The sequence below is a fragment of the Dendrobates tinctorius genome, unplaced genomic scaffold (genome assembly GCF_039654945.1).
Source record: "Dendrobates tinctorius isolate UK_male_01 unplaced genomic scaffold, ASM3965494v1 ptg000015l, whole genome shotgun sequence".
NCBI classification, from domain to species: Eukaryota; Metazoa; Chordata; class Amphibia; order Anura; family Dendrobatidae; genus Dendrobates; species Dendrobates tinctorius.
Window position 1 is genome coordinate 24,635,303 of NW_027361683.1, and position 27,490 is coordinate 24,662,792.

At 44.0% G+C, this 27,490-nt stretch overlaps 1 protein-coding gene across 2 annotated transcripts in view; it reads left to right on the forward strand.

Moving 5' to 3' along the window:
- The window catches only part of CLSPN (claspin), a 94,850-nt gene extending 71,621 nt beyond the window's left edge, over window positions 1-23,229 (forward strand). For both annotated transcript variants that reach the window (XM_073562949.1, XM_073562953.1), the window contains exons 18-25: window positions 7,050-7,162; window positions 7,291-7,455; window positions 7,532-7,653; window positions 8,775-8,911; window positions 9,011-9,110; window positions 11,513-11,592; window positions 11,709-11,870; window positions 22,516-23,229. In XM_073562949.1, the coding sequence (XP_073419050.1) occupies window positions 7,050-7,162; window positions 7,291-7,455; window positions 7,532-7,653; window positions 8,775-8,911; window positions 9,011-9,110; window positions 11,513-11,592; window positions 11,709-11,870; window positions 22,516-22,626 (990 nt within the window). In that variant the 3' untranslated portion in view covers window positions 22,627-23,229. The remainder of the gene's footprint in view (window positions 1-7,049; window positions 7,163-7,290; window positions 7,456-7,531; window positions 7,654-8,774; window positions 8,912-9,010; window positions 9,111-11,512; window positions 11,593-11,708; window positions 11,871-22,515) is intronic.
- Window positions 23,230-27,490: the final 4,261 nt, after the last annotated feature.

Here is a 27,490-nt window from a genome sequence, read left to right on the forward strand (position 1 = left end):
TCTTGTTTGGGCCAATACTGGACGACATCTTAGACAAGGCCGGGGACAAGAAAAAATCCTTTCCCGGGTTCCCCAGCCAGTCATACAAACGACCCTTTCGGAATAGAAGGTTTATGCGGTGGAAGCCCCCAAAAGGGAACAAAGAAGGTTGGGAGGACAGAAGGAACAAGAGTAAAGGCTTTGTTTAACAAACCCCCCGACAACAAGAAGCCACAATGAAGGTACTCCCTGGGTCGGCAGAAGATTATCATACTTTCTCCAGGCCTGGGAGAAAATATCCGCGAGTTCTTGGATACTGGACATAAAGGAAGGTCTGAGGCTAAAATTAATTTGCCTCCCAAACAGCTCTTTCGTAATAACCCCTCAAAGGACATCACAAGAGCAGCTTGCTCTACAGCAAGAAATAGCGAACCTAAGGGAGAAAAACTTGTTACAAGAAGTCCCCTACCAAGACAGGGGCAAAGGCTTCTACTCCCCTCTTTTCCTTCGCAAGAAACCAAACGGTTCATACAGGGTGATCATAAATCTGAAAAGGCTGAACAAATTTCTAGAAATTCAGCACTTCAAAATGGAGACGATAAAATCTTGTATAAAAATGCTTCCCCCAGCTTGCTTCATGGCCGTATTAGACTTGAGGGACGCATATTATCATGTGCCTATCCACAGAGACCACAGGAAATACCTCAGAGTGGCGGTGACGATTCAGGGGGGAGTTAAAACATCAGTTCTTGCGGATCCGTTTTTTGCAGTGACTCTGGGCATCCCAGCAAAGTCAGTGGGTTTCAAGATATGACATTCAGACACATTGTTTTGTGAGGATCCGTTTTTGGGCTTAGAAACAGAAACTCACAAAGAATGAGCATGTCAGTTTGTGCGACATTTTTCTAATCTGCTTTTGCTTTTGAAAACATCTATGAGCTCAAAAAACTTTCAGATGATGCGTTTTTTTAAAAAGATGATCTGCTTTTGCAGCTGAAAAACGTATCCTCAAAAAACGCAGCAAAAATGCTGTGTGAGAATGTAGCCTTAGATCAGGAATAGAACAGCCATTTATAGGACATTTCATAACATTCCCAAATTCCTATGAAAAAATATTCAGCACATTCTGCATTGAACTACCGTACCCAATTTATTATATATTTTAGGAGTCTGAGTCGTTCCGTTTTATACCGACTCCACCAAAATGAGCACCGACTATGACTTCACAGCCCTGAGCGATGGAAGCGATCCCATTCGCCCAGTTTCATCTTCGCCCCCTGCAGCACGCCCTCTTGTCATCCTAGGACAAGAACCTATTCACGCTCGATCACCGGTGCCGGTTGTCCTCTCGGGTCAGTCACTCGAGTGGTGGACAGTCAGTTCCGCACTGCTTCAAGGGAAACCTTTTTCCCCAGACCATTGGTTGGTAGTCACAACCGATGCCAGCCTCCTCGGCTGGGGAGCGGTTTTTCATCACCACACGACCCAGGGACGGTGGTCGCCGCAGGAGGCACGCCTCCCGATCAACTTGTTGGAAATACGAGCGATCTGGCTGACTCTGCAACAGTTTCAGCATCTTCTAGCAGGCCGCCCCGTCCGGATTCAGACGGACAACGCCACGGCGGTGGCTTACATAAATCATCAAGGGTGCACCCGCAGCAAAGCAACAATGCGCGAGATAGGGCACGTTCTTCACTGGGTCGAAAGGAACCACTCGGTTATATCGGCGGTCCACATCCCGGGCGTGGAGAACTGGGCGGCAGACTTCTTCAGCCGGCAGGGTCTTGCGTGCGGGGAATGGTCACTGCACCCTGAGGTCTTCCAGCAGAGTTGCCAACGGTGGGGAACACCGGAGGTGGACCTGATGGCCTCCATGGTGAATGCCAAGGTGCCCATGTTTGTCGCTCGGTCCTGAGACCCGCAGGCGATCACCGTGGATGCATTGGTTCTGGAACCAGTTTCGCCTCCCATACTTATTCCCCCCGCTGCCACTACTTCCGAGGGTCATCAAGAGGATCAAAACGGGATTTCAGCGATTCAGCTGGCCCCAGACTGGCCCCGTCGAGCGTGGTACGCAGATCTAGTGCAGCTGCTCGCTGACATTCTTTGGCGACTGTCAGAGCGCCCAGATCTACTTTCCCTGGGCCCGATCTTGCACCCAAGCTCAGGGTCCCTGTGTTTGACGGCATGGCCGTTGAATCTTGGATTCTGACTTAGGCGGGGTTTGGGCACGAGGTGTTGGCTACAATAGTAATCGCCCGGAAGCCTACCTCGGCGCGAATTTACCATCACACCTGGAAGGTGTTCTTTTCTTTGTGTCGAGACAGTGGTTATCCTCCGCTGAGATTCTCTATTCCCAACATCTTTGCCTTTCTTTTTTTTTTCTCAATTATTTTTATTGAGGTTGAACAAGAAAACAAGTCAAAACAATGACAACCATAGTTACAACCACCATATATATGAAACTAGGGGAGCGAGAGGAGAAAATAAGGAGCAGAAAGTGGGGATCGACAAATGAAAAACAGGAAAGGAAGGGGGGGAAGGGGTGAGGGGAGGAACAGGCATTAGTGGCATCGATAGAACTATGTGTAACAGCAAGTACACATAATAAGTCTCTGTTCTGCAGTACAGTAATATATTCAAAAAAGGAAAGAAAACAAACAACATCCAACATCTTTGCTTTTCTACGGTCTGGCCTAGACTCAAGATTGGCCTGGGCTTTTTCAGGAGACAGATATCGGCCTTATCCGTCCTGTTCCAGCGCAGAATTGCTGCCAATTTACAGGTAAAAACTTTCATCCAGGGAGTCTCCCACTTGGTACCTCCCTATAGGGCACCCCTGGACGCCTGGGACCTTAACCTGGTCCTAACCGTTCTGCAGGAAGCGCCTTTTGAACCTCTATAGGATGTATCCTTGTCATACCTTTCCTGGAAGGTAGTGTTTCTTGTGGCGATAACATCAATTAGGCGGGTCTCAGAGCTGGCAGCTCTATCCTGCCAAGCCCCTGTTTCTCACTTTCCACAGGGATAAGGTGGTTCTCAGACCAGCTCCCCCCTTTCTGCCGAAGGTCGTTTCCTCGTTTCACATTAATAAGGATATTATCTTGCCTTGATTCTGTCAGGCACTGGTACACCGCGTGGAAAAGGCTCTTCACACGTTGGACCTGGTAAGAGCCCTCAGGAGGTACGTGTCACGGACGGTTCCCTTTCGGCTGAAAGGCACGCTATTCGTGCTCCCCGAGGGGCGCAGGAAGGGTCTCGCTGCCTCGAAATCGACCATAGTCAGATGGATTCGTTTGACTATTCACGAGTCCTAACGCATCAGAGGTGCGCCGGTTCCAGCAGGGATCAGAGCACACTCTACTCGGGCAGTGGGTGCCTCTTGGGCGCTTCGGCATCAGGCTTCGACAGAACAGGTTTGCAAGGCAGCAACCTGGTCCAACCTGCACACGCTTGCCAAACATTACAATATCCATATTCAGGCTTCAGCGGATGCGAGCCTAGGTAGGATTCTCCAAGCAGCAGTGGCGCACCTTTAGACAGGAGGTGCATGTAGCTTGGATCGGTGAGTCAACTTCCCACCCAAGGGCTGCTTTAGGACGTCCCACAGTACCTGTGTCCCCCAATGAGGCGAAGGAGAAACAGGGATTTTGTGAATTCACCATAAAATCCTTTTCTCCGAGATGCTCATTGGGTGGCACAGCACCCAGCCTGATAGCCAGTTGGCTCTTGTTTATTTAATTTGCATTTTCGTTGACATTGAGGTGGTTATTTTCTAGACAGATTGTTACTTGCATTAAGGATTTTGTGGTTCTCCGACTGCTTTTGCACTAAACTGGTTTCCGCCCGCATGTCGCTTTTGCAGAGCCCCAGAAGTGCCTAAACAGTGGAAACCAGGGCTGTGGAGTCGGTGCTCATTTTGGTGGAGTTGGAGTCGGTATAAAATGGACAGACTCCGACTCCTAAAATATATAATAAATTGGGTACAGTAGTTCAATGCAGAATGTGCTGAATATCTTTTCATAGGAATTTGGGAAAGTTATGAAATGCCCTATAAATGGCTGTTCTATTCCTGATCTAAGGCTACATTCACACACAGCATTTTTGCTGCGTTTTTTGTGGATACGTCTTTCAGCTGCAAAAGCCGATCAGATTTTTAAAAAAACGCATCACCTGAAAGGTTTTTGAGCTCATAGATAATGTTTTCAATATCAAAAGCAGATTAGAAATCTGCTCTATCTATCCATTTATCCATATCTGTCTCCATACCTTATCTGTACCAAAAAGAATGAAAGCTGGGTAGCACACAGACTAACACTTCCTGCCAGGCAAAGGAGGAGGAAAAAGCGTCTCAAACATCATTAACAAGATATTTTGTAAGTGACAAAGTTACTGTAACAATGACAGCAGATATGTCTAAAAGACAGCTCATACAGCTTGTTGTGAAGGATGGTGTACCATTAACATTATTTGCACGACCAGCTTTTACAGCTCTTGATGGAGAAATGGCCCCAAAACTTGGTGTTTCTCTGGAAAGAGAAAGTTTTAGAAAATTAGTGATTGAAGAATCCCTTAAACAAAAGGAAGATCTTAAAAAGACTCTCAAATGACGCTTCCTGTTTCTTAAAATGGATGCCTGCACACGTCACAGAGTGAACTATTTTGCCATCAATGTTCGATATGTTTGTGACAACAAAAATTGTTACCAACACGCTGGCAGTAAAAGATACTAAAGCTCATCACAGCAGCCAGTTTCTCCAGGCCTTAGTCGAAAATGTTCTGCAAGATTACGAACTCAAAAAAGAACAGGTTCTTGCTATTGTAACGGACAATGCTTCGAACATAAGTACAATTACACTGATGAATGAGAGTAATGAACAACAGCTAGAGGAACATTTAGGATTCAGTATGTTTGAGATGGAAGGCCACAGTGCTGTTCATGTAACTGAGGAACAAACAGATATTACTACAGAAGAACAGCAAAATTATACTGTAGAAATAGATGATCTTGTTGAAGCTGCTTCAAAACACTTTCCTATTCATCACATGCGCTGTGTTACGCTGCAGCTGGCAATAAGAGAGTCTGCAAGAGGGACATGCTGGAAATCTGATTGGAAAAGTGAGGAAATTGGTTATTGCCGCCAGAACCCCTAAAATTGATTCCATCTTGAAGAGACGTGCTGGAAAAGGGCAATTGTTGATCAACTAAAACCGTTTCTTATAGATATGGCGAACCCTCAGGTAACCCTAAATGAAGGTCAATGGACACAGGTGGCTGAATTGAAGGAATTGCTTAATCACCCATTTACTGTGACTAAAAAATTACAAGCTGAGGATTTAACTCCTGGCATTTTCATGAGGGAGCGGAAGAACTTGCTATTTTGCTGTTTAATTGCAGATGGCATTTCTGCTTCAATGAAACGGAGAGAGACACAGCTATTGGAAAATAAAATTTTTCTGGCACCTGTTTATGTGGACCCAAGTCATCGTCTATTGCTTGATGATCAACAGCTTACTAAAGGAAAAGAATCTCTGACTGAGGTAGCAGTTAGGAAGAGTGGCCTACAGGAGGACTGCCAGGCACAAGAGTACTCGGGTCCTGACAGTGCTACTGCTGCCATATCTTCATCCTCATCAGATGAGGAGTTTGACTTTGACAAGTATTTGTATGACATGGAGTAGGCAAAGCGTTGCCGCAAGGAAAAAGATTTCACTCTGTCTCCTATAGCAAGCAGATTGACCATATTTCAGCAAAATGTTTCACTTGTTCTCAAAGAAATAGAAAAATTCAACCGTTCATCAAAACTGACAGTGCATGAGGCAATTCCTTTATACCCGGCAATTGTTAGAGATGTTGCCCATGTGGTTACTGCTTGCCTCCAACCCAAGTTACTGTAGAGAGGTTGCTCTCTAGCCTTAAAATTATTAGGTCAGATTTGAGGTAATCTATGAAGGAGGATCTGATGGAGGCAATTTTATTTCTTAGAACAAATTCATAGACTGCACAAATGTTATTTAGTATGTTTTTGTTGAAAACTGTGTTTTGCGCCACTTATAGTTTATTACATAGTGTTATATATATATATATATATATATATATATATATATATATATATATATTATGTAATCGATATTAGTGTATTACATGTTTACAATTTATTATTAGTTTTTTGTGTTCTAAAGTTGTATTCCAATAAATATTATGTTCTATCTAAATATCTTGATTATTGTATCATAAAAATGATTTAATGTCTGATGTTCACATTGTACTAGAATACATTTTTCACTTAAATATAAGCAATATATGTGGGAGTCGTGGAGTCGGAGTCGGTGGAAGGGAAATTGAGGAGTCAGAGTCGCAGGTTTGGCTTACCGACTCCACAGCCCTGGTGGAAACCCCTCAATTCTAACTCCAACCCGAACACACCCCTAACTCTAATCCCAACCCTAACTATAACCCTAATCACAAGCCTAAACCCAACTCATTTTAGCCTAACTCTAACCCTAATGGAAAAATGGAAATAAATATATTTTCTTTATTTCATTATTTTTCTCTAACTAGGGGGGTTTATGTACTATTTTTTTTTTTTTTTTTGTTTTGATCACTGTGATAGACCCTATGACAGTGACCAAAATGAACCAATAGGAAAAAAAGTGTTGCCAGGTGCTGGCCGGTAGATCTTGGCGGGCGCATTGCGCTTCTTATTGGAAGAAGATGATGGCGCCCATGGCACGTCGGACTATTTTTTTTTTTAAACCGACCCGAATCATGTTCTCTTGGGTCTTGGCTACCCCCGGCAGCCGAGACCCCAGAGAAAATCTGACTCTGGGGGGCGCTATACACTTAAAACTCATCGCCATTTTAAAGCGGCGCTGTGAATTAAGTACCCTTAACTGCTGCTGTTAAAAGACGTATCGGCGGTCGTTTAAGGAGTTAAGGGCTTATGTATTACCTTTTGTGTGGATGATTAAAACAATATTGGAATACAACTGAGACAGACTGTTAGTTTTGGATAGCCAAGAGAGTCTCAACTAAAGAATGTTTTCATGAGTAATTTCTTCTGATCTAGGATGGAGAGGAGGATGAAGAAAGTGCAGAAGAGGATGATGATGAAAAAGAAAATGAAGACTTGTTTGATGATGAAGAGGAGATTTTCAGAAAACAAGGGAAAAAAAGAAAGCTGTAAGTAGTTGTCACATTATAAAAAGAAACTGCAAGTAGATAAATATCTGGTGTTAGCAGTTACTGAACCATGTCACCTGCTTATCCACAAACTAAAACTAATATTGAAATTGGTTTATAAATTGCAGCAAGCTCCAGGATTTCATGGAAGATGAGGCAGAGCTTTCTGGAAGTGATGTTTGGAGTGGGGATGAAGATGAAGGAGATGAGAATGATGACTATGAAGACGATGCCATTGACGAAGAGCTGCCTTCAGATGAAGAGCTTCAGGACCAAGTCAACAAAATCCACATGTATGTATTTGATCCTGAAGTTCATAAGTCAATCATTAAGGCACGAAGTCACTTTGACTTGGCTTTTTATTTATAGGAAAGTAACTATGGATGAAGACAAACGCCGATTGCGATTATACCAGGAGCGGTACTTGGCTGATGGTGACCTGCACAGTGATGGTCCAGGAAGAATGAGAAAATTCAGATGGAGGAACATTGGTATGTTTGAAAATGTAACACCAGCACATAAGTTAAGCCTTGATTGTTTGAACAATTAGAAGTGACACTTTTATATTGTGTTACTTTGTATGCTACTTTTGGGTAAATATAACTGTCAATTTGTTTCACCATGATTTTGTTTTGACAACAGATTTTAATACCAATAAATATCCTACCGTATATACTCGAATATAAGTCGAGATTTTCAGCCCAAAAAATTGGGCTGAAAGTCCCCCTCTCGTCTTATATTCGAGTCATATACACCGGGGGGGTCGGAGGGGGAGGGGGAGCGGGGGTGTCAGGTCATACTTACCCGTCCTGACGCTGTGTCTTGAGCCCCCAGCGCTCTCTCTTCCTGCCTTCAGCGGTCACGTGGTGCCGCTCATTAAAACTCATGAATATGCGCATATTCATGAGTTTTAATGAGCGGTACCACATGACCGCTGAAGGCAGGAAGAGAGAGCGCGGAGAAGCTGGGGGCTCAAGACACAGCGTCAGGACGGGTAAGTATAGCGATACTCGCCTGTCCTGCGTCCATGGCTGCTTGCTGCTGTCTGTCATCGGTCAGTGACTTCAGACAGCAGAGGGCGCGGTGACGTGGTTAGTGCGCGCCGCGCCCCCTGCAGTCTGAACGTCACTGACTGATGACGTGGCAGATAGCGGTGAGCAGCCATGGACGCAGGACAGGTGAGAATCTGACACCCAGCGACGGAGAGGTGAGTATGTCATTTTTTTATTTTTACATGCAGCAGCAACATGGGGGCAGCATATGGGGGAATCATCTATGGAGCTTCTTATGGGGGCAGCATATGGGGGAATAATCTATGGAGCTTCTTCTGGGGACACCATATGGGGGAATAATCTATGGAGCATTTCCCACCCAAGACTTATACTCGAGTCAATAAGTTCTTCCAGTTTTTTGTGGCAAAATTAGGGGGGTCGACTTATACTCGGATCGACTTATACTCTAGTATATACGGTATGTATTTAAATGGTGCATGTGCAAACACATTAACGCGCAGCACTAAATTTGTAGGTTCTTTGGAGACTGCTACAGAGAAAATACTGGGTATTTCTTGTTTACTGATTTGTGTAACAGTTTATTTCTTGGGTGTTTTTAGATGACGCCTCTCAGATGGACATGTTCCACAGATATTCTGAACTGGAAGATCAGGAGGCAGAGAATGAGGATATGGATGAGGCAGAAGCTAAAAGAAGGAAGGAACGATTTGAGCGAGAGCAGTGGTTACGTGAACAGGTAAAAGGCTGGAATTTTGTTTTCCATGACTACAACTAAATGTCATTGTTCATTGCTTGTATATTGACCCCATGCAAAACCTGAACTTATATATTTTAGTCTGAAAATGGCAAGAAGGAAGAAGAGGAGGAGATTGGAGAAAGCAGTCAGTTTATGAAGCTGGCGAAAAAAGTTACAGAAAAAGTTTTTCAGAGGAGAGGTGAGGAATCCATTATAAGTAAATAACTCATTACAAGTGATCAGTAGATCACTGTCAGACTAAAAAAAAATAGCTTTAAAAGCAAAACACAAATGACATTGCCACAATTATAACTGAGTATTGAAGTTAACTTGTCATTTAGTCCCCATGGTGAACATCCGTAAAAAAAATGATCGCACACAATAACTATGGAGTTATTTATCTTTAATAGTGCATCCTCTTCAACAAAAATAAATTAATCCATAATCTATATGTACCGCAAAATGCTTCTGTTGAAAAAAAAATTACGTCCTGCAAAAATTAAGCTCACGTGTGGCAACATCGAAATAGGTATGGCACACAAAGGTAGTGGAAGATCAAAATAAGGAAAATATATATATATATGTATGTATGTATATATATATATATATATATATATATATATATACACACACAAACCGTATATACTCATGTATAAGCCGAGATTTTCAGCCCATTTTTTTGGGCTGAAAGTCCCCCCCTCGGCTTATACGCGAGTCAAATGCGGGGGAGGGGGTGTGGGGGGTGTCAGAGACCATACTCACCCCCTCCTGGCACGGACTCTTCAGCCCCTGCTTCCCCCATGATCTCAGCGTCCCAGCTGTTCCTGCATTCTGTGGTCACGTACTGCTCATTAAACTCATGAATATGCGCATATTTAATGAGCGGTACCACGTGACCGCTGAATGCAGGAACAGCTGGGACGCCGAGATCATGCGGGAAGCAGGGGCTGAAGAGACCGTGCACTAGGAGGGGGGTGATTATGATGGGGTAGGACGGGGAGTAGAGCAATATTTACCGGTCCCCGTTCTATTGCTGTCTCCCGGGTCCTCTGGCTGTGACATTCAGCTAACGTCACTGCACAGCACCCGGAAGACAGCGATGGAACAGGGAAGGTAAATATAGCCAGTGCCGGGGGCCTGAGCCAGCGGCGTCACCGGCACCTGGCCCCCAGCGACGGAGAGGGGAGTATGTCTGTCTTTTTTTTTTTTTTTTTTTATGCAGCAGCATATTGGGGTATTTATGTATGGAGCTTCTACTTGGGCCACCTTTAACCCTTGTTCAGCAATATGTGGGGGGTATTTATGTATGTAGCATCTACTTGGGCCACCATTAACCCTTGTGCAGCAATATATGGTGGGTATTTATGTATGGAGCATCTACTTGGGACACCATTAACCCTTGTGCAGCATATGGGGGTATTTATATATAGAGCATCTACTTTGGCCACCATTACCATTAACCCTTGTGCAGCATATGGGGGTATTTATGTATGGAGCATCTACTTGGGACACCATTAACCCTTGTGCAGCAATATATGGCGGGTATTTATGTATGGAGCATCTACTTGGGACACCATTAACCCTTGTGCAGCAATATATGGGGATTTTTATCCTTGGAGCATCTTGTTGGGCCACCATTAACCCTTGGGCAGGATTTGATGAGGGTATTTATCTATGAAGCATCTTTTTGGACCACCATTAACCCTTGTGCAGCACCACCCTTGGCTTATAAATGAGTCTATAAGTTTTCCCAGTTTTCTGTGGCAAAATTAGGGGGGTCGGCTTATACACGAGTATATACGCTAATTTTTTTCCTGTGGCCCTAACAACTACTAGGCAGGTAGTTGCTACCTATCTGCCTGTTGCGCCCAGCGATGACCTCTGCCAACACAGAACGGTCCTGCCTGCGGCTCCTCTTCCACTGTGCTCTGTGGGTGTGATGTGATTGCCTAACTCTAGGAAGATAGCTGTTAATCAGTATCACATTGGTAGTCACGCTGTGACAACAGAAGCAGCCCAGAAAAAGAACCGCTCTGTTGACTTGAAGCAGCTGAATCACCGGCAGGAGTGGTCTCCTTTTAGAATAGGAGAATAGGCAGGTAAATTGCTAACTATTTAGTAGCTACCTGCTTGTTAGTTTTTTGGCTAATAGTAAAAAAAAAAAATAATTTAATCCTGGATAAACTCTTTAAAGTTAACAGAGATTAATAAAAGAATATTTAGAATTGAGAGTCCTCAGTGGTTAATACCTTTTAATGACTAACTGAAAAGATGGTAGCAAATTGCAAGCTTTTGAAACTACGCAGGTCTCTTCATCAGGCTAGACTAATACAAAATCTGAAGTATTGTATTAGTATTGTATTAGTCTAGCCTGATGAAGAGACCTGCGTAGTCTCGAAAGCTTGCAATTTATTACCATCTTTTCAGTTAGCCATTAAAAGGTATCAACCACTGAGGAGACTCAATTCTAAATATTCTATCTACTGGCTAACACGGTACAAAGATATATATCTTTCCTGTATCAGAGATTAATAATCATGCTACTGATAGGTAAAACGTTTGTGAGCATACATTAATCCAGCTTTTAACTTTTTTTTACAGCAACCATAGAAACTACGGAGCCCAAAAAGCAAGTTATTAAAAATCCATTTGAAATGCACCTACCCTTTAGTCTCCCAAAGGTAAGTTTTTCTAAAAATAAAAAATGTATAAGGTCTGTTCTTAAAAAAATAAAATAATAAATATATTTATTTTTGTTCAAACTTTATCTTACATATCACAATTTACTCTGCATCAGATGAAAACAGGTTCCTTGTTAAACAAGCCAAAAGAAGTTCTTCAGAAGCTGGCTGCAATGCCCAATCTAAACCCCAACGCACCAAGAAACACACGGAAATTTGTCTTTCACACTCTGTCACCCCAAAAGAAAGAAGAATCTGCAGATAAATCCAAACTGAAGGTAATACGCTCTATTTGCAGCAAATAATACAATGGGAATGCAGTGCAGTTGCAATTCTTGGGTGCTACATGCTTACACTTCCAGGAGCTTGTGGCACGGTGTGGGGAGGAGTTATTCTGCTCTGTCATATTTATGTGCTATCTTTATGACACTCCCTCTGGTCAATAGTTTACACTGTCAGAATCCTCACATATTTCTCCTACGCCTCCTTGGGGGACACAGACAGTGGGTGTTATGCTGCTTGCCACTAGGGGGACACTAAACCAGAAAAAAAGTTAACTCCTCCCCTGCAGTATACACCCTCTCGCTGGATGAGATTTCTCCAGTTCTTGCTTAGTGTCTATTGGAGGCACTTGGGTCTGGTTTCAGACCCCACCGTTTGTATTTTATTTTGGAATTTTCTGTGAATTTTTATTTTTTAATTAACGGAGTGAAGAGGGCGACAGTTCCTTTCTACCGTCTGCTCTCCCCCGAACCAACAGGCAAGCACACGGAGTATACCTCCCCGTACACTTTCCTGCGAGGAACGGGTCTGATTACTCTGACGGTGATTCCTTACGGTGGACGGATATGAGGGCAAGCGCAGCATGGAGTGCATGGAGACCGGCGGAGGACATTACCTACAGCGCTCCTGAATGCCCTGAATCAGCACCATAGCTCTCCATCCCTTTACCTATAGGGTGGATCGATTGAGCATACCTCTTTAAGAACTCCTCCAGCTCTGCTACATCAGCCCAAGAGGATGAGAAGACCTGCATGGATGGCACGGACAGCGACGGCAGGCCTGAGCACTGGAGTAGAGGTATGGGGTCGGGTCCTGGTCCCCGGGAGAGGCGCTGACTTTGTCTCAGCAGCGGTGCTCCGGCACCCCCCCGACGCTTACCGCGGGTAAGCCAAAAATTTAGTTCCCGGCTTTTCCGGCCTACTAGGCCGCAATTCAAATAGCGCCGCCCACGCTAGCGCCGCCGCCCGCACGCCCCTCCTTGGTGCCTCTTGTCTCTTACGAGGGCGCAATCCTAGTCTCGGGGGCCATGAAATTTACCTCAGCCTGGTCTGGAAATAGGCTGTGAGGCGCGCACTGTGCCGGATACCGGGTGACACCACAGGGCCACCGCTATTCCTCCCGGGGACACAGCACAGGACTGGGGTAAGCTGCATCTGCCCTCAGAACAAAGCTTAACCCCTTCCCGACACATTCCCTGTAGCTGCAGTCCAGAATCTGCCTTTAACACTTTCAGGAGCGTTATGTCTCAATCTAGGGAGGCTAAACGGGCTGCTAAGAAGCACACTGCGTTTTTTACCGTGTGTACCACTTTCAAGACTGCCTTGCCCAGTGCCCAGACTAATCCGTTATGCATGGACTGCGACCCGGCCTGAGCTCCAACGCCCCTCGCCGCTGCTGCTGCGGGGCTTCCTGCGTTTAGTCCCCCTGAGTGGGCTGCGTCCCTGTCACGGTAGGTGGAGTCACTGACCCAGGCCATAGACTCCCTACGGGAAGCCTCTTTAAATCAGAAAGCGTCTTTACCGCCCGAGCAGGGCTCTGGCGACGGCGGGGAATCATCCACCAGCAGGGGCCGTATTTGCTCAAGGGATGGTCAGGCTAGAAAGCGGACCCATGATGCGTCCCCTAGTCACCGGCGAGCTCTGTCTCTCGCTCTCCCTCTCCTATTGTTCGCAGCGAGCACGACTCTGAATTTGAATCTGATATGTCAGCCCCTCAGAATCCTCCAACTGACCAAGAGTTGCTTGATTCTCTTATAGAATCAGTGAACAGGATTCTGGAGTCGGATGAGGAAAATATTCCCGCTCCAGCACACCCTATCTCATTTAAGAGGACCAAACGTGTACGCAGGTTATTTGCCAGCCATCCGGAGTTTAAGGACATTGTCCAGAAACATAGGGATCGGCCACATAAGCAGTTCACAGGGCAAAAGTTTACTGAGACTAAATACCCTTTTGCTCCAGACCTAATGAAGGATTGGTTGCAGTCCCCTTCGGTGGACCCTCCGGTATCGCGTATTGCTTCTAAAGCGCTCCTATCCGTCTCTGAGGGCTCCTCAGTCAAACACCCCTCCGATCGTCAAATTGACTACCTTGCCCGCTCAGTTTTTGAAGCTTCAGGAGTGGCGCTTTTTCCATCTTTCGCGGCGACTTGGGTCACTAAGGCAATGGCCGCTTGGGCAGAAGTCTTAATTACTGCCTTCTAGCGTACCAATCTTCCTCCAGAGGCAACCGGGTCGCCAGGCAGATAATTCGCGCAGCAGACTTTGTAGTGGACACTTTAGATGCCGCCGATTGCGCTGCTCAATCTGCCGCTAGTGCGATCTCCATTAGAAGAGCCCTATGGCTCCGCGACTGGCGGGCGGATGCCACACCTAAAAGATCGTTGACTTGCCTGCCCTATCAGACTGGTTGTTTTTTTTGAGAGAAACTGGACCAGCTCATTTCTGATACTACCGGGGGGAAAGAATGAATTCCTTCCTCATCAAAAGGCTGTTTTGCTGTTTCGGGACCAACAGCCGATGCGTTTTCGACCTTTTCGCAACAATTCCGGTTGGTCCTCCACTACCTTCTCTTCTGGATCAAGTCGGTCCCCGCGCGGAGACAGAGGCTCCCAGGTCTCATACAGCCCTAACCGCTCTTGGAAGCCCAGGCCAAGGGCATCTGGATCTAGGGGATCCAGACCCCATAGATCTTCTACACAATGACTTGTTGCGGTATCCGGCGGACACTGACAAAGTAGTCGGTCGTCTACTTTCCTTCAGTCACACAGTCAGGCTTGCGGTCGTCCACGACAAGTGGGTCAGGGAACTGGTGTCCTCCGGATACAAGATAGCATTTTCGTCCCCCCTGACACATTTTTTCCGGTCCTCACTCCCCAAGAAAAAGACGAGAGCCTTCCTTCGGGCTGTTCAGGCTCTGCAAAGGGACGGAGTCATCATTCTGGTCCCTCATCACGAAAGGTTTATGGGTTTTTATTCAAACTTTTTTGTGGTTCCAAAGAAGGATGGGACGATGCGGCCCATACTGGATCTCAAACTGTTAAATCAGTTTGTCAAGGTACGGCGATTCCAAATGGAATCTCTCCGATCAGTTGTCGCTTCCATGGAAAAAGGAGAGTTCCTAGCATCCATCGACATCAAGGACGCTTACCTTCACATTCCGATCTTGCCCGTCCCACCAGCAGTTCCGGCATTTTGCAATTCACAAGGAACACTTCCAGTTTGTTGCCTTGTCCTTCGGACTCGCCACCGCCCCCAGGGTCTTTACCAAGGTCATGGCGGCTGTCATGGCTATTCTCCACTCTCGGAGAGTGGTGGTGTTACCGTATCTGGACGACCTGCTCATCAAGGGTCTGTCCCTTCCCGCCTGCGAGGAATCCGTGGATATAACAGTAAATACACTTTTTCGCCTGGGCTGGAAGATAAACTTTTGAAAAGTCTCCCTCCAGAACAGACCCAAGCCTTACAGCAGGCAGCGCGGACTCTTTCCCGACCGGTTTCTCACTCCATTCGTTTCAGCTTGAGAGTTCTCGGAAAGATGGTGGCAGTGATGGAAGCGGTTCCATTCGCACAGTTCCATCTTCGTCCCTTACAACATGCGTTGCTGTTAGCCTGGGACAAGAACTCGTTCTCCCTGGACCGTCGGTTCCTTCTGTCTCTGCGGGTCAGACAAGCCCTCAAGTGGTGGACACTGAAGTCCTCCCTGAGTCAGGGGAGGTCTTTTCTCCCAGTAAGATGGTTGGTAGTAACCACCGACGCAAGTCTTCTGAGCTGTGGTGCGGTCTTTCGTCACCACATGGCTCAGGGTCGTTGGTCGACCTGAGAGTCACGTCTCCCCATCAACATTTTGGAGATACGAGCGATCAGATTAGCTCTACGGAGTTTCCACCATCTCGTCGCAGGTCACCCCATCAGGATCCAATCCGACAACGCCACGGCTGTAGCGTATATCAACCGCCAGGGAGGTACCCGGAGCAGGATGGTCATGCACGAAGTGTGTCACATCCTCCATTGGGCCGAGAACAATCATTCACCCATCTCAGCTACCGTGTCAGGAACGTGCCTGTCTCAGTAGGGATTAAGGCGCACTCTACCTGCTCAGTGGGCGCCTCTTGGGCCATTCGGCACCAGGCCTCGGCAGAACAGGTCTGCAAGGCTGCGACTTGGTCCAGTCTGCATACTTTTGCAAAACATTACCAAATTCATTCTCAGGCCTCTGCGGATGCAGCTCTCGGCAGACGCATCCTGCAATCGGCAGTACCACAGTGTTAAGTCAGTGGTACATGGGGTATTGGCAGATGTATGGTCCCCACCCAGGGACTGCTTTAGGACGTCCCACTGTCTGTGACCCCCAATGAGCCAATCATTGGGGGACACAGCACCCACCCTGTTTAGCCTATTGGCTCACTATAGCATTCTTAGGTTTTGACATAGTTATGGTTATTGTTGACTGTTTATGCTCCTACTTCTTTTTTCACCGCACTGGAGAAATCTCATCCAGCGAGAGGGTGTATACTGCAGGGGAGGAGTTAAATTTTTTTCTGGTTTACTTAGTGTCCTCCTAGTGGCAAGCAGCATAACACCCACTGTCTGTGTCCCCCAATGATTGGCTCGTAGTAAAGGATTTTACGGTGAGTTCACAAAAATCCCTATTTTCACCTAGTAGTATTATAATATCATCTGGATGGTTCTTTCTGTCTGTTGTGTAAGTTTTGTGGTAAAGTAGTCAATGCTTTAGTTCTGTAAAATGTGTTTTTGATTCAGATATAATCTGACTTGAGCTCAATTTTCAGTTTTTGCATGATCGTTTTCGCATGATCAAATATTGTGTAAAATTAAATAAATTAAAAATAAAAAAAAGTGGACCAGCAGTACAATTCACCCTATTTTTTTTTTTTTTTCCATTCAGATCATTTTTTGTGGAAAAATATCAAGATATATTCACATTTTAATTTTGCTTTTAGAAACCATCGAAACTAAATAGAACAAACACAAATAAAAAAAACAGATACGTCATTTCAAACCAAATAAAAACCGTTTCACATTAATGTTCATTGTAGGCATTATCTTGCACTTACTATTTACATACATGAATACAAATATAAATGAATACCATCTGACCGTGTATTACACCAAAATTCAGAAAATTAGAGCATTTACATATAGTTATCGAGGACCCCTTTGTTTCCCAGAAACAAAATCCAACACTTTGGGTACGTGAGTTAGGGATCTGAGAAGAATTAGGAGATTTTACAGGTTTATGACAAGGAAATGTACAGATGGTCTATCAATGGGTTTCTGAGAAGGCTTTCCGGTGCAATCCCTGGAGTAGTTAACCATTGTTCCCATATCTTTTATACATTTTCTGAGGGCATTTCTTTTAATTCATGTTCCACTTTCCATACCTAAGACATTATTTTGTTTGGATTTCAATTCTATCGTTGAGGGGAATTTTTCTATCCGGTGTAATGCTAATAGTTTTCTAGCTTGAGTTGGCTATAGCTGTAGGTGAATCTGAATCCAGTCCCCCCCTCCAACAGGCCACGTAAGCAGATTCTGGGATACAACAATACTATGGATTCCAAACACAGATTCTATCACGTCAACTACCCCCTTTCAATAGTTCCCAATGTTCACACACTCCCACATTATGTGCATTAGGTGAGCATCGTTTTTACCGCATCTTTGACACGTTGCCCACTCTTATACCAATTTTAAATTGGATACTGGGGGTATATACTCATTGAAAAAGAGAGATTTGGGACAGTCTTTGTGCTTCAGACAAGGATAATTTAGGAATTAGATCCAGCACCTCTTTCCATTATTCCTCAGATAGTGAACCCAAATCTCTTTTCCACTTTTCTTTGGCAGTTAGAGGATACTTTTCTAATTGCACAGTCATAATCTGCTTAAATATATAGGAAATTAAACCCTTTGTGTATATTGCAGAAGCAATTGTATTAATTATAGTGTTTGTTTATAATGTAATTTTCTCTGAGTTGTGTCCGCATGACGTATTTGCACAAATTGATAAAAAAAAATTTGAAAGATCTTATGCTACTCTTTTGTTCAGTTTTTAAATATTCCCTCATTTAGGAGTTGTGACAAAAGAAAAATACCCCAATTGTTGAAGCCTTTTAGCTTGTATATCTCTGGCATGTTGTAGTTGTTATACCATAGAGGTGTGTAGCTTGTGAATTTACCAATTCCCACTATATTCTTGCCTCTATCCCACACTGAATCAGGTTTAGCGCGAGGCAGTTTGGGACACTCTCGAGGAGGACCCATGTCTAATACTGACATTGGCAGTTTCCATTTAGTTCCTTCTCTAAGTAGTTGACTTGATATTTCACAGTGCTCAGGTGTATCCAATTGTGAAATTGTTGCATTTTGAGTCCAAGAAGTAGATCCGGGATAGCCAATCCACTGTTATATTTCCCTTTCTGCAGGATCTCTAGTTTAATTCTGGTCTGTTTCTTATTCCATATAAGTTTTCGGAACAAGCTATGAATTTTATAATAGAAGGTCGTGGGGATCCATACTGGGTTAAGAGATATAAAAGTAAAGGCATGAGAATCATTTTTATATCAAATTGCCTCTCCCACTTGCTGAAATTGGAAGATGACACCAAGTCTCTATTTTAGTTCTAAATTTTAGCAATATTGGAGCCAGGTTAAAAGAATAATATTCCTGGGGCCTGGTGGTAACCACTACCCCAAGATATTTAAAAATATTAGCTACCTGTATCTGAGTATTTTCCAGGGATAGATTTGTTGGTAAGGCAGCCACGGGCATGAGGACTGATTTATCCCAATAAATTGATAATCCTGACCATGTTCCAAATATTTTAATAAGATTAATTGCTGGAAAAATGAAGACCACATTTCCTAAAAATAGGAAGCTCACCTCCACTATGCGATTGCCTCTGATACACGACCATTTACCCTAAGTTTCACCATAGGCGATACATATAACAGCTGGATATACAAAATAAATTTATCACCAAATCACATGCATCTTAAGAAAACCCAAAGGCACTGTCCAGGGAAAAGACCCGGTAGACTCCGAGCTTAGTTGTAAAACCAAAATAAGACGTCACAAATTAACTGATGTGGATTTGTTTGGCATAAAGCCTGTGTGGTCGTCATTAATCACTTAGCTACTGTATAAACCTGGAGCAGAGTTTTTCAGCACATTTTTTTTTGTGCTGAAAATGCCCCCCCCAGGCTTATACACGAGTCAATTGTCCCAGAAAGCCAGTGGGGGAGCGGCGGAGCAGCAGGTCAGAGGCAGGAGGTGGCGGCTGTGGCTAAAGCCTGTGCCGCTGCTGTAATAGTACACAGTGCCAGCCGCAACTGCCGGCTGCCAGCACACATCCTACTCACCTTCGTGCGCGCCCTCGCCTGCACTGCATCTCGTTCGTTCCAGCGCCAGCAGCTTTTCCGGCCGAGCGAACCTGTGGCCCAGCTCATTAAGGTAATGAATATGCACGCCTCTCCACTCCCATAGGCGTGGAGTGCATATTCATTACCTTAATGAGCAACGCCATGTGATCGCTCGGCCGGAAGAGTTGCTGGCGCCGGAATGCGGTACAGAGCCAGCGAATGCTCGCAGGCAGGTAAATAGGGTGTTTTTTTTTTTTTTTTTTTGCTATGCATACCAGGACGGGGGCGGGGGCGCCCTGCATACCAGGACAGGGATGAGGGGACAATACATACCCGGCTTATACCCAAGTCAATAAGCTTACCCAGTTTTTCCCACAAAATTAGGTGCCCCGGCTTATACTCGAGTATATACGATAATTTTTTTTGACAGTCTGTTGGGTAATGCTTTTGTCAGTAATTTAATATCGGTTTAGAGAAGTGAGATTGGTCTGTAGGAATCAGACTGACAAGGGTCTTTCCCTGGTTTTAATAACAGGATTATTACAGCCTCTTTAATAATAATCTTTATTTTTTTTATATAGCGCTAACATATTCCGCAGCGCTTTACAGTTTTGCACACATCACTGTCCCCGATGGGGCTCACAATCTAGATTCCCTATCAGTATGTTTTTTTTGGAATGTGGGAGGAAACCAGAGTACCCGGAGGAAACCCACGCAAACACAGGGAAAACATACAAACTCCTTGCAGATGTTGTCCTTGGTGGGATTTGAACCCAGGACTCCAGCGCTATCCACTGAGCTTCTTTCATAGATTCTGGAAGAGATCCAGTTTTAACTGATTGTTCAAAGACATATTGTGATACAGTTTATAGAATTCCCCTGGTATCCCATCTAATCCCCGGGCCTTTTTATTTTTAACCTTTTGAATTGCCTCTTCCAGTTCTTCTAAGGTTAGAGGTTTTTCTAGTAAGTTTCTATGTTCAGTTGTTACAGTAATTGCGTTAATGGGATACTTTTTAGGAACTTTTTGATATCTTCATTTATGGCACTGCTTTTCGATGACTGACTATATTTAGGAGTAATAACTATGTAAAGTTTGGAGGATAGCCTCATCCTCTGTGACCACTACGCCATTTAAAGAGGTTAGTCTAGGTATATATGATGATCTACTTTGGACGATAGTTGCCATCAAATGTCCGGCACTTTCTCCCTCTGCAAAGAATGCCTGTTTCATAAGTCTCTTTTGTGTAGCTAAGTCAAATAGGTGATCTTTTAAAAATGTTTGAGCCTTCTCTCCAGCTCTTTGGCTTTATAAATGGAGGGGTCTGCAATGAATAGTAGCTCAGAGTGGAAAACCTCCTCTTGTAATTTTTGCATTACCATATTTTTTGGACTATAAGATGCACTTTTTTCCTCCAAAATGGGGGGGTGCGTCTTATAGTCGGGATGTACCAGCTCTCGCTGTGGTGGGGGAGCAGCATCTGCTGAGCAGCGGTCACAGAGGCAGGAGTCGGCTGCTGCGGCTAACTCCTGGGTCCGCTGCTAAAGAGAAATGAATATTTGCTGCATTCCATGCCCATGGTCGTGGAAAGAATGAATATTAATTTTTTTAATTGCATCTTGGTATGATTGGCCCCCAACCCCGGTTCTGGTATGCATGGCCCCATCCTGATGATTGGCCCCCACCCCCATCCTGGTATGCATGGCCCCATCAGAAAACGTTAAAAAAAAAATAAATTACACTTCTCAGTGCTCCTTCGCAGCATCTTGTTCCGGTGAATATTTCCCTCTCTCCACGCCCAGACATGTGAATATTCATTTCTCTTAAGTAGCGGCACACATGACCGCCGGCAGCTGCAGGAAGGCTCCAACTGACACTGCGCGCTACTGAAGAGCAATGAATACTGACTGCTATCTGTGCACAAAGTCCCGGCGTGCAGAGCAGTAAGTATTCCGGCAGCTGCCCTTCGGCTTGCAATTCAGCACTTAACGTCCCTGCCATGAACTGCTTACAAGCATAGTGCAGCTGCTGGCATTGGAACAAGACGCAGCGAGGAGCGCCAGGAAGGTAAGTGTAATGTGTTTTTTTTTTTTTTTTTAAATGTTTTCTGATGGGGCCAATCATAAGGATTGGGCCATGCATACCAAGACCGGGATGGGGGCCAGTCATACCAGAATAGGGATGGGGCCATGCATGCAAGGACGAGATGGGGGGCCCCTATTCTCCCAGTGTTTTATCCTTTTTATGCCTAACTTAAGTTGTGCCTGTAGAGGAGAGTGGTCTGTTCTGAATAGCAAGTGATATGAATCTGAATAACAAGAATATTGTTTGATATAAGGGTGCTTAACCCCCAAATATCTACTAGTCCCATTTCTGAGATAACCTTTGATAGAGACGTTTGTGCAATAGTTTCCGAAATAGTCCCTGTCTGGAATTTGACTTGGTTTAGGTGCAAATACATATTAAAATCGCCTAATATTATACTTTGAGTATCTGTAAAAGTGTCCAAAAAGGAAAATATCCCTTAACAGTATCTTGCACTATTACATGTTTATTAGAGAATCACTGCCTCTATGTTCTATCTCCAACCTCAAGGGGCATAGTGCATTGCATGAAGCATTATTTTTGTCTGTAAAGGTCACAGTTCCTGGATTCCCACTGATGTGATCTCTGAAGTTCTTTGAAATTGAAAAAACCAGAGATATGATTTGCTCCACTGCAGCACCTATGTCCGGATACTGGTTCAGACAAACAACTGTCTAAATGGCATCAGAACTCAGATTCACGGGTGCCCACTCATTGAAAAAAAACTAATCGAATGTCCTTGTAGCAACAAGAAAGAGTGGCACTCACCTTCCTTAAAATTCACTTTATTGCGGCAATTTTAAAACATCTAGGTCATGAGAGTAACATGTGGAGTAACCAAATGGACGACGATCATTTTGCGCAAAGGCACTTCTAAGGTTCCTTTGCGCAAAATGATCGTCGTCCAGTTTGGTTACTCCACATGTTACACTCATGAGCGCAATAAAGTGAATTTTAAGGAAGGTGAGTGTCACTCTTTCTCTTCTTGCTACAAAGCAGTTCTTTGAAATTGGCTTTTCAGATGACTGTTCTCAGACTTGCAGGACAAATGGGGTATAGTTTTAAGAGAATATAACTGCAAAAACAAATTCCATAAGTAATGGGATCAATGACTGTGTGTCCTATGAAAATTTATTTTTTCTAACCCTAACTGTTTTTACTTCTGTGTGCAGGTCAGAAGAAGCATCAGTGTTGCAACCCCTTCACCCAAACGTTTTAAAACAGACTGTTTTAATATTACTACCTGCAAAAATCGGAGTATCTTCCCTTTCCTTGAAAACTAGCCATGTTCCATGTTCAGTAAATCCGTGAACTAAGGGCAAGCTTTTCAATGTGTGGGCACATGCACTGAATGTTACCTGGTTTTGTTACTTCCTTGCATATTTGAACTGTTGGCAGGAAAATCAATTTTTGCCATGTAAAGATTTTCTTGTGTTAAATGTTTGTTTTAGTGTTTATGCCAATTAAATTCACTCAATGTTCTGGCGAGAGATATTCAAAAGAAATGAGATACCTCAAGCAAATACAGACACAGATTTTAAATGTAGTCATAAGTTTTAGTCAATTTATTAGAGGCTAGTCTACATATTTGATGAGTGCCAGTTTTCAAGTGTCTTATCTGCTGCACATTATCTACTTGAAATGCATAACAGGCAATATATTTCCTGCGTATATTGAAGATACAGAACACTACCAGAAATATTAGGAATAAAATGTGCTTCTCTGAGCATTTTATAATGTACATGTATCAATTTTAATAATGTATAGTGTTTGTATGTACTTGTATTGTTTGCTTTGTAAAATATTTATGTAAATTGTTATAAATGTAAATTTATTTTTTTGCAACTAAAAACTGTTTATATAAATAAAATTGTCTTTCTAAGTTATGGAAGACCTGACTCCAGTTCTTATGGGAGCTCTAGGCAGGTCAGTGGACTTTAATATTATATATTAACCCCTTCGTGACGGAGCCATTTTGTAGCTTAATGACCAGGCCAATTTTTACAATTCTGACCACTGCCACTTTAAGAGGTTATAACGCTGGAACACTTTAACGGATCTCGCTGATTGAGACTGTTTTTTCGTGACATATTTTACTTCATGTTAGTGGTAAAATTTCTTCGATATGACTTGCATTTATTTATGAAAAGAAACGGAAATGTGGCGAAAAATTTTGCAATTTTCAAACTTTTACTTTTTATGCCCTTAAATCAGAGAGAGATGTCACAAAAAATAATTAATAAATAACATTTCCCACATGTCTGATTTGCACAGTTTTGGAACCAAATTTTTTTGGGGGTTAGGAAGTTATAAGGGTTAAAAGTTGATCAGCGATTTCTCATTTTTACAACAAAATTTACAAAACCATTTTTCATAAGGCCCACCTTCGATTTGAAGTCACTTTGAGGGGTCTATATGACAGAAAATACCCAAAAGTGACACCATTCTAAAAACTGCACCCCTGAAGGTACTCAAAACCACATTCAAGAGGTTTATTAACCCTTTATGTGCTTAACAGGAACTGAAGCAATGTGGAAGGAAAACTAACATTTAACTTTTTTTTTTTCTCAAACATTTTACTTCAGAACCAATTTTTTTTTATTTTCACAAGTGTAAAAAGAGAAAGTGAACCACAAAATTTGTTGTGCAATTTCTCCTGAATACACAGTTACCCCATATGTGAGGGTAAACCACTGTTTGGGCGCACGGCAGGGCTTGGAACGGAAGGAGCGCCATTTCACTTTTTCAGTGCAGAATTGGCTCGAATTGAGATCGGCCGCCATGTTGTGTTTGGAGAGCTCCTGATGTGCCTAAACAGTGGAAACCTCCAACAAGTGACCCCATTTTGGAAACTAGACCCCTTAAGGAACTTATCTAGGTGTATGGTGAGCACTTTGAACCCCCAATTGCTTCACAGAAGTTTATAATGCAGGGCCGTGAAAATAAAATCATTTTTTTTCCACAAAAATAATTTTTTAGCCCCCAATTTTTTTTATTTTCCCAAGAGTAACAGGAGAAATTAGACCCCTAAAGATGGTGTGCAATTTGTCCTGAGTACGCTGTGCCCCATATGTTGGGGTAAACCACTGTTTGGGCACACGTCGGGGCTCAGAAGGGAGGGAGCACCATTTGACTTTTTGAACGCAAAATTGGCTTGAATCAATGATGGCGCCATGTCGCGTTTCGAGACCCCCTGATGTGCCTAAATACTGGAAAACCCTCAATTCTAGCTCCATCCCTAATCCTAACACTAATTCCAACCCTAACCCTAATTCCAACCCTAACCATAATGGAAAAATGAAAATAAATATATTTTCTTTATTTTATTTTTCCCTACCTATGGGGGTGATTAAAGGGGGGTTTATTTACTTTTTTTTTTATTTTGATCACTGTGATAGGGTCTATCACAGTAACCAAAATGAACCAATAGGAAAAATCTTCCTATTGTTGCCGAGTACCGGCCGGCAGACGTTGGCGGGCGCACTGCGCATGCGCCCGTCATTTTTTTCCCGGAAAGTGTCGGCGCCCATGGAGGGGGAAGCATGAGGGCCGAGGACCACCAGGAGATACCGAGGGGGATCAGGGACTCTTATTTTTTTTTTTTGCTCCTCTGATGTGCAATCACATCAAAGGAGAGAGAAATTAAATGGCACATCGGACTTTTTTTTTTTTTTGCAGTCGCCTTTACACGGTTAATAACGGCGATCACAAAAACCGACCCGAATCATGTTCTCTGGGGTCTCTGCTACCACCGGCAGCTGAGACCCCGGAGAAAATCCAACTCTGGGGGGCGCTATACACTTTCTCCACAGTGCCGTTAATTAACGGCACTGTGGTTTAAGTACCCTTAACTACCGCCGTTAAAAGATGTATTGGTGGTCGTTAAGGGGTTAAAGTAATTACAAAGAAAGGTTAGGTTTGGCTAAAATGTAACCGAGTAGTAAGTAAACTACATGATACTATACATGTTAATGTAGTGTACATAAAAGAAGCACTCCCATCAAAGTTTTTATCCTTTTAATCAGTAGGGAATTTGTGGTTCATACAGACGCATCAGAGGTGAAGATGGGGGGAGTGTTGTCCCAGAAAATAAACGGGGAGGAACATCCCACTCTATAATACTTAAACAGAAAATTCTCTGCCTGTGAGAAAAATGCCATCATGGAAAAAGAGTGCTTGGCCACCAATTGGGCAGTTGACGTGCTGAGGTACTTCCTGTTAGGCCAGAAGTTCGGAGTAGTGTCAGACCATGTGCCCCTGAGATGGATGATGAAAAGGAACGGCGGGGAAGTGGCGGAGCAGCGGGTCACAGAGGCAGGAGCTGGTGACGGTGGCTAAAGCCTATGCTGCTGCTAAAGGGAAATGAATATTCATTTCTCTTATAGCGTGCACAGTGACAGCCACAGCCGCTGGCTTCCAGCACACATCCTACATACCTTCCTGTGCGCCTTCACTGCATCTCCTTCGTTCTGGTGCCAGGAGCACTTCCTGCAGAGCGATCACGTGGCCCTGCTTATTAAGGTAATAAATATTCACGCCTATCCACTCCCATAGGCGTGGAATGAATATTCATTACCGTAATGATCGGGGCCACGTGATCTCTCTGCTGGAAGAGGGTGTGCAGCAAGGTATGTAGGATGTTTTTTTTTTTCTTTTTTATGGGAGCCATGCATACAATGACAGTGACCGGGGAGCCATGCATACCAGGATAGGGATGAGGGGAACAATGCATACCCGGCTTATACTTGAGTCAATAAGTTTACCCAGTTTGATTGACAGTGGTATCTAACTGGTGAAACAGCAGTGGTTAGAGCCAGCTCCGTTTGCTGCTATTACAAGCCAGGGCTGCCACCAGGAATTTCAAAAAGGAATGTCAAAAATTTTGAGCCCCCTGGAATCTCTGCCCAGGCTCTACTCCAGCACCACCTCCACCCCTTTGAACCTTCCACAGTCCCACTGTCCACTTTTGGAAAAACTCCACTTCTGCACCACGTCCTCACCAATCACACATTAAGTTTGTGTGCCCACATTGCGTTTTTTAAGCGTTTTTGCTGCAGCGGAAACGCTTAAACGCTTTAAAAACGCACCCCCATGCAATCCTATGGGATTCCGCAGTTCCTGTGCCAACACTGCAGATTTTACAGCTGCGGAATCACATAGCGGTAATATCCGCAGCATGTTCATTATTTTTGCGGAATCGCGGCGACATAAAATTGCATTGAAATGCTCAGCTTACGCATGTGGCTACTCCCTCCATGCGTAAAGTGAGCGTTTAATGTGCGGATGGTACCCAGTGTCTGGAGGAGAAGACTCTCCTCCATGCCCTGGGTACCATAATCCTGTAAAAAATAGGGATATACTCACCTTCTGATGGCCCCTGGAGTCCTCCTGGCTCTCAACCATGCTGGTGGCATCTTCTGTTCCCAGGGATGCATTGCGTGAATCACCTAAGATGACGTCGCAGTCACGTGACTGTGACGTCACAAAGGTCATTCGCGCAAAGCATCCCTGAGAACAGAACGTACCGGGATCGCTGCTGAGATCGGAGGCCGACAGAAGGTGAGAATACCATATTTATTTTTTATCATTTTTAACATTCTATCTTTTACTACTGATGCTGCATAGGCAGCATCAATAGTAAAAAGTTGGTCACACTTGTCAAGCACTATGCTTGACAAGTGTGACCAACCTGTCAATCACTTTTCCAAGCGATGCTTCAAATCACTTGGAAAAGCGCAAGCATTCTGCAAGCTAAAAACGCTTGTTTGCTTGTGCTTGCAAAACGCTTGCAGTTTTACCCACGGCAGGGAGTTGCGGAAATGCTGCGGACATTTCCGCAGCATTTCTGCAACTTGGGCACTTATCCTAACAGTTCCATTCAAACACCATATCACATACATAGCCATCCACTTTTGCTTTGGCCAAAATATTTTTTTAAACCACCATTACGACAAGGTAGACCCTTTTGGAAGGGCCCTACTCTACTCTAACATATTTCTTAAAATACCCAAAACTCTTTGCCTGGATTTCTCCACACATACCGCTTAGAATTATCACCCAAAAGTTCTTTCTTCGTCTCATCAGACCAGAGAATCTTATTTCTCATAGTCTGGGAGTCCATGTGTTTTTTGTTTTTTTTTGTTTTAG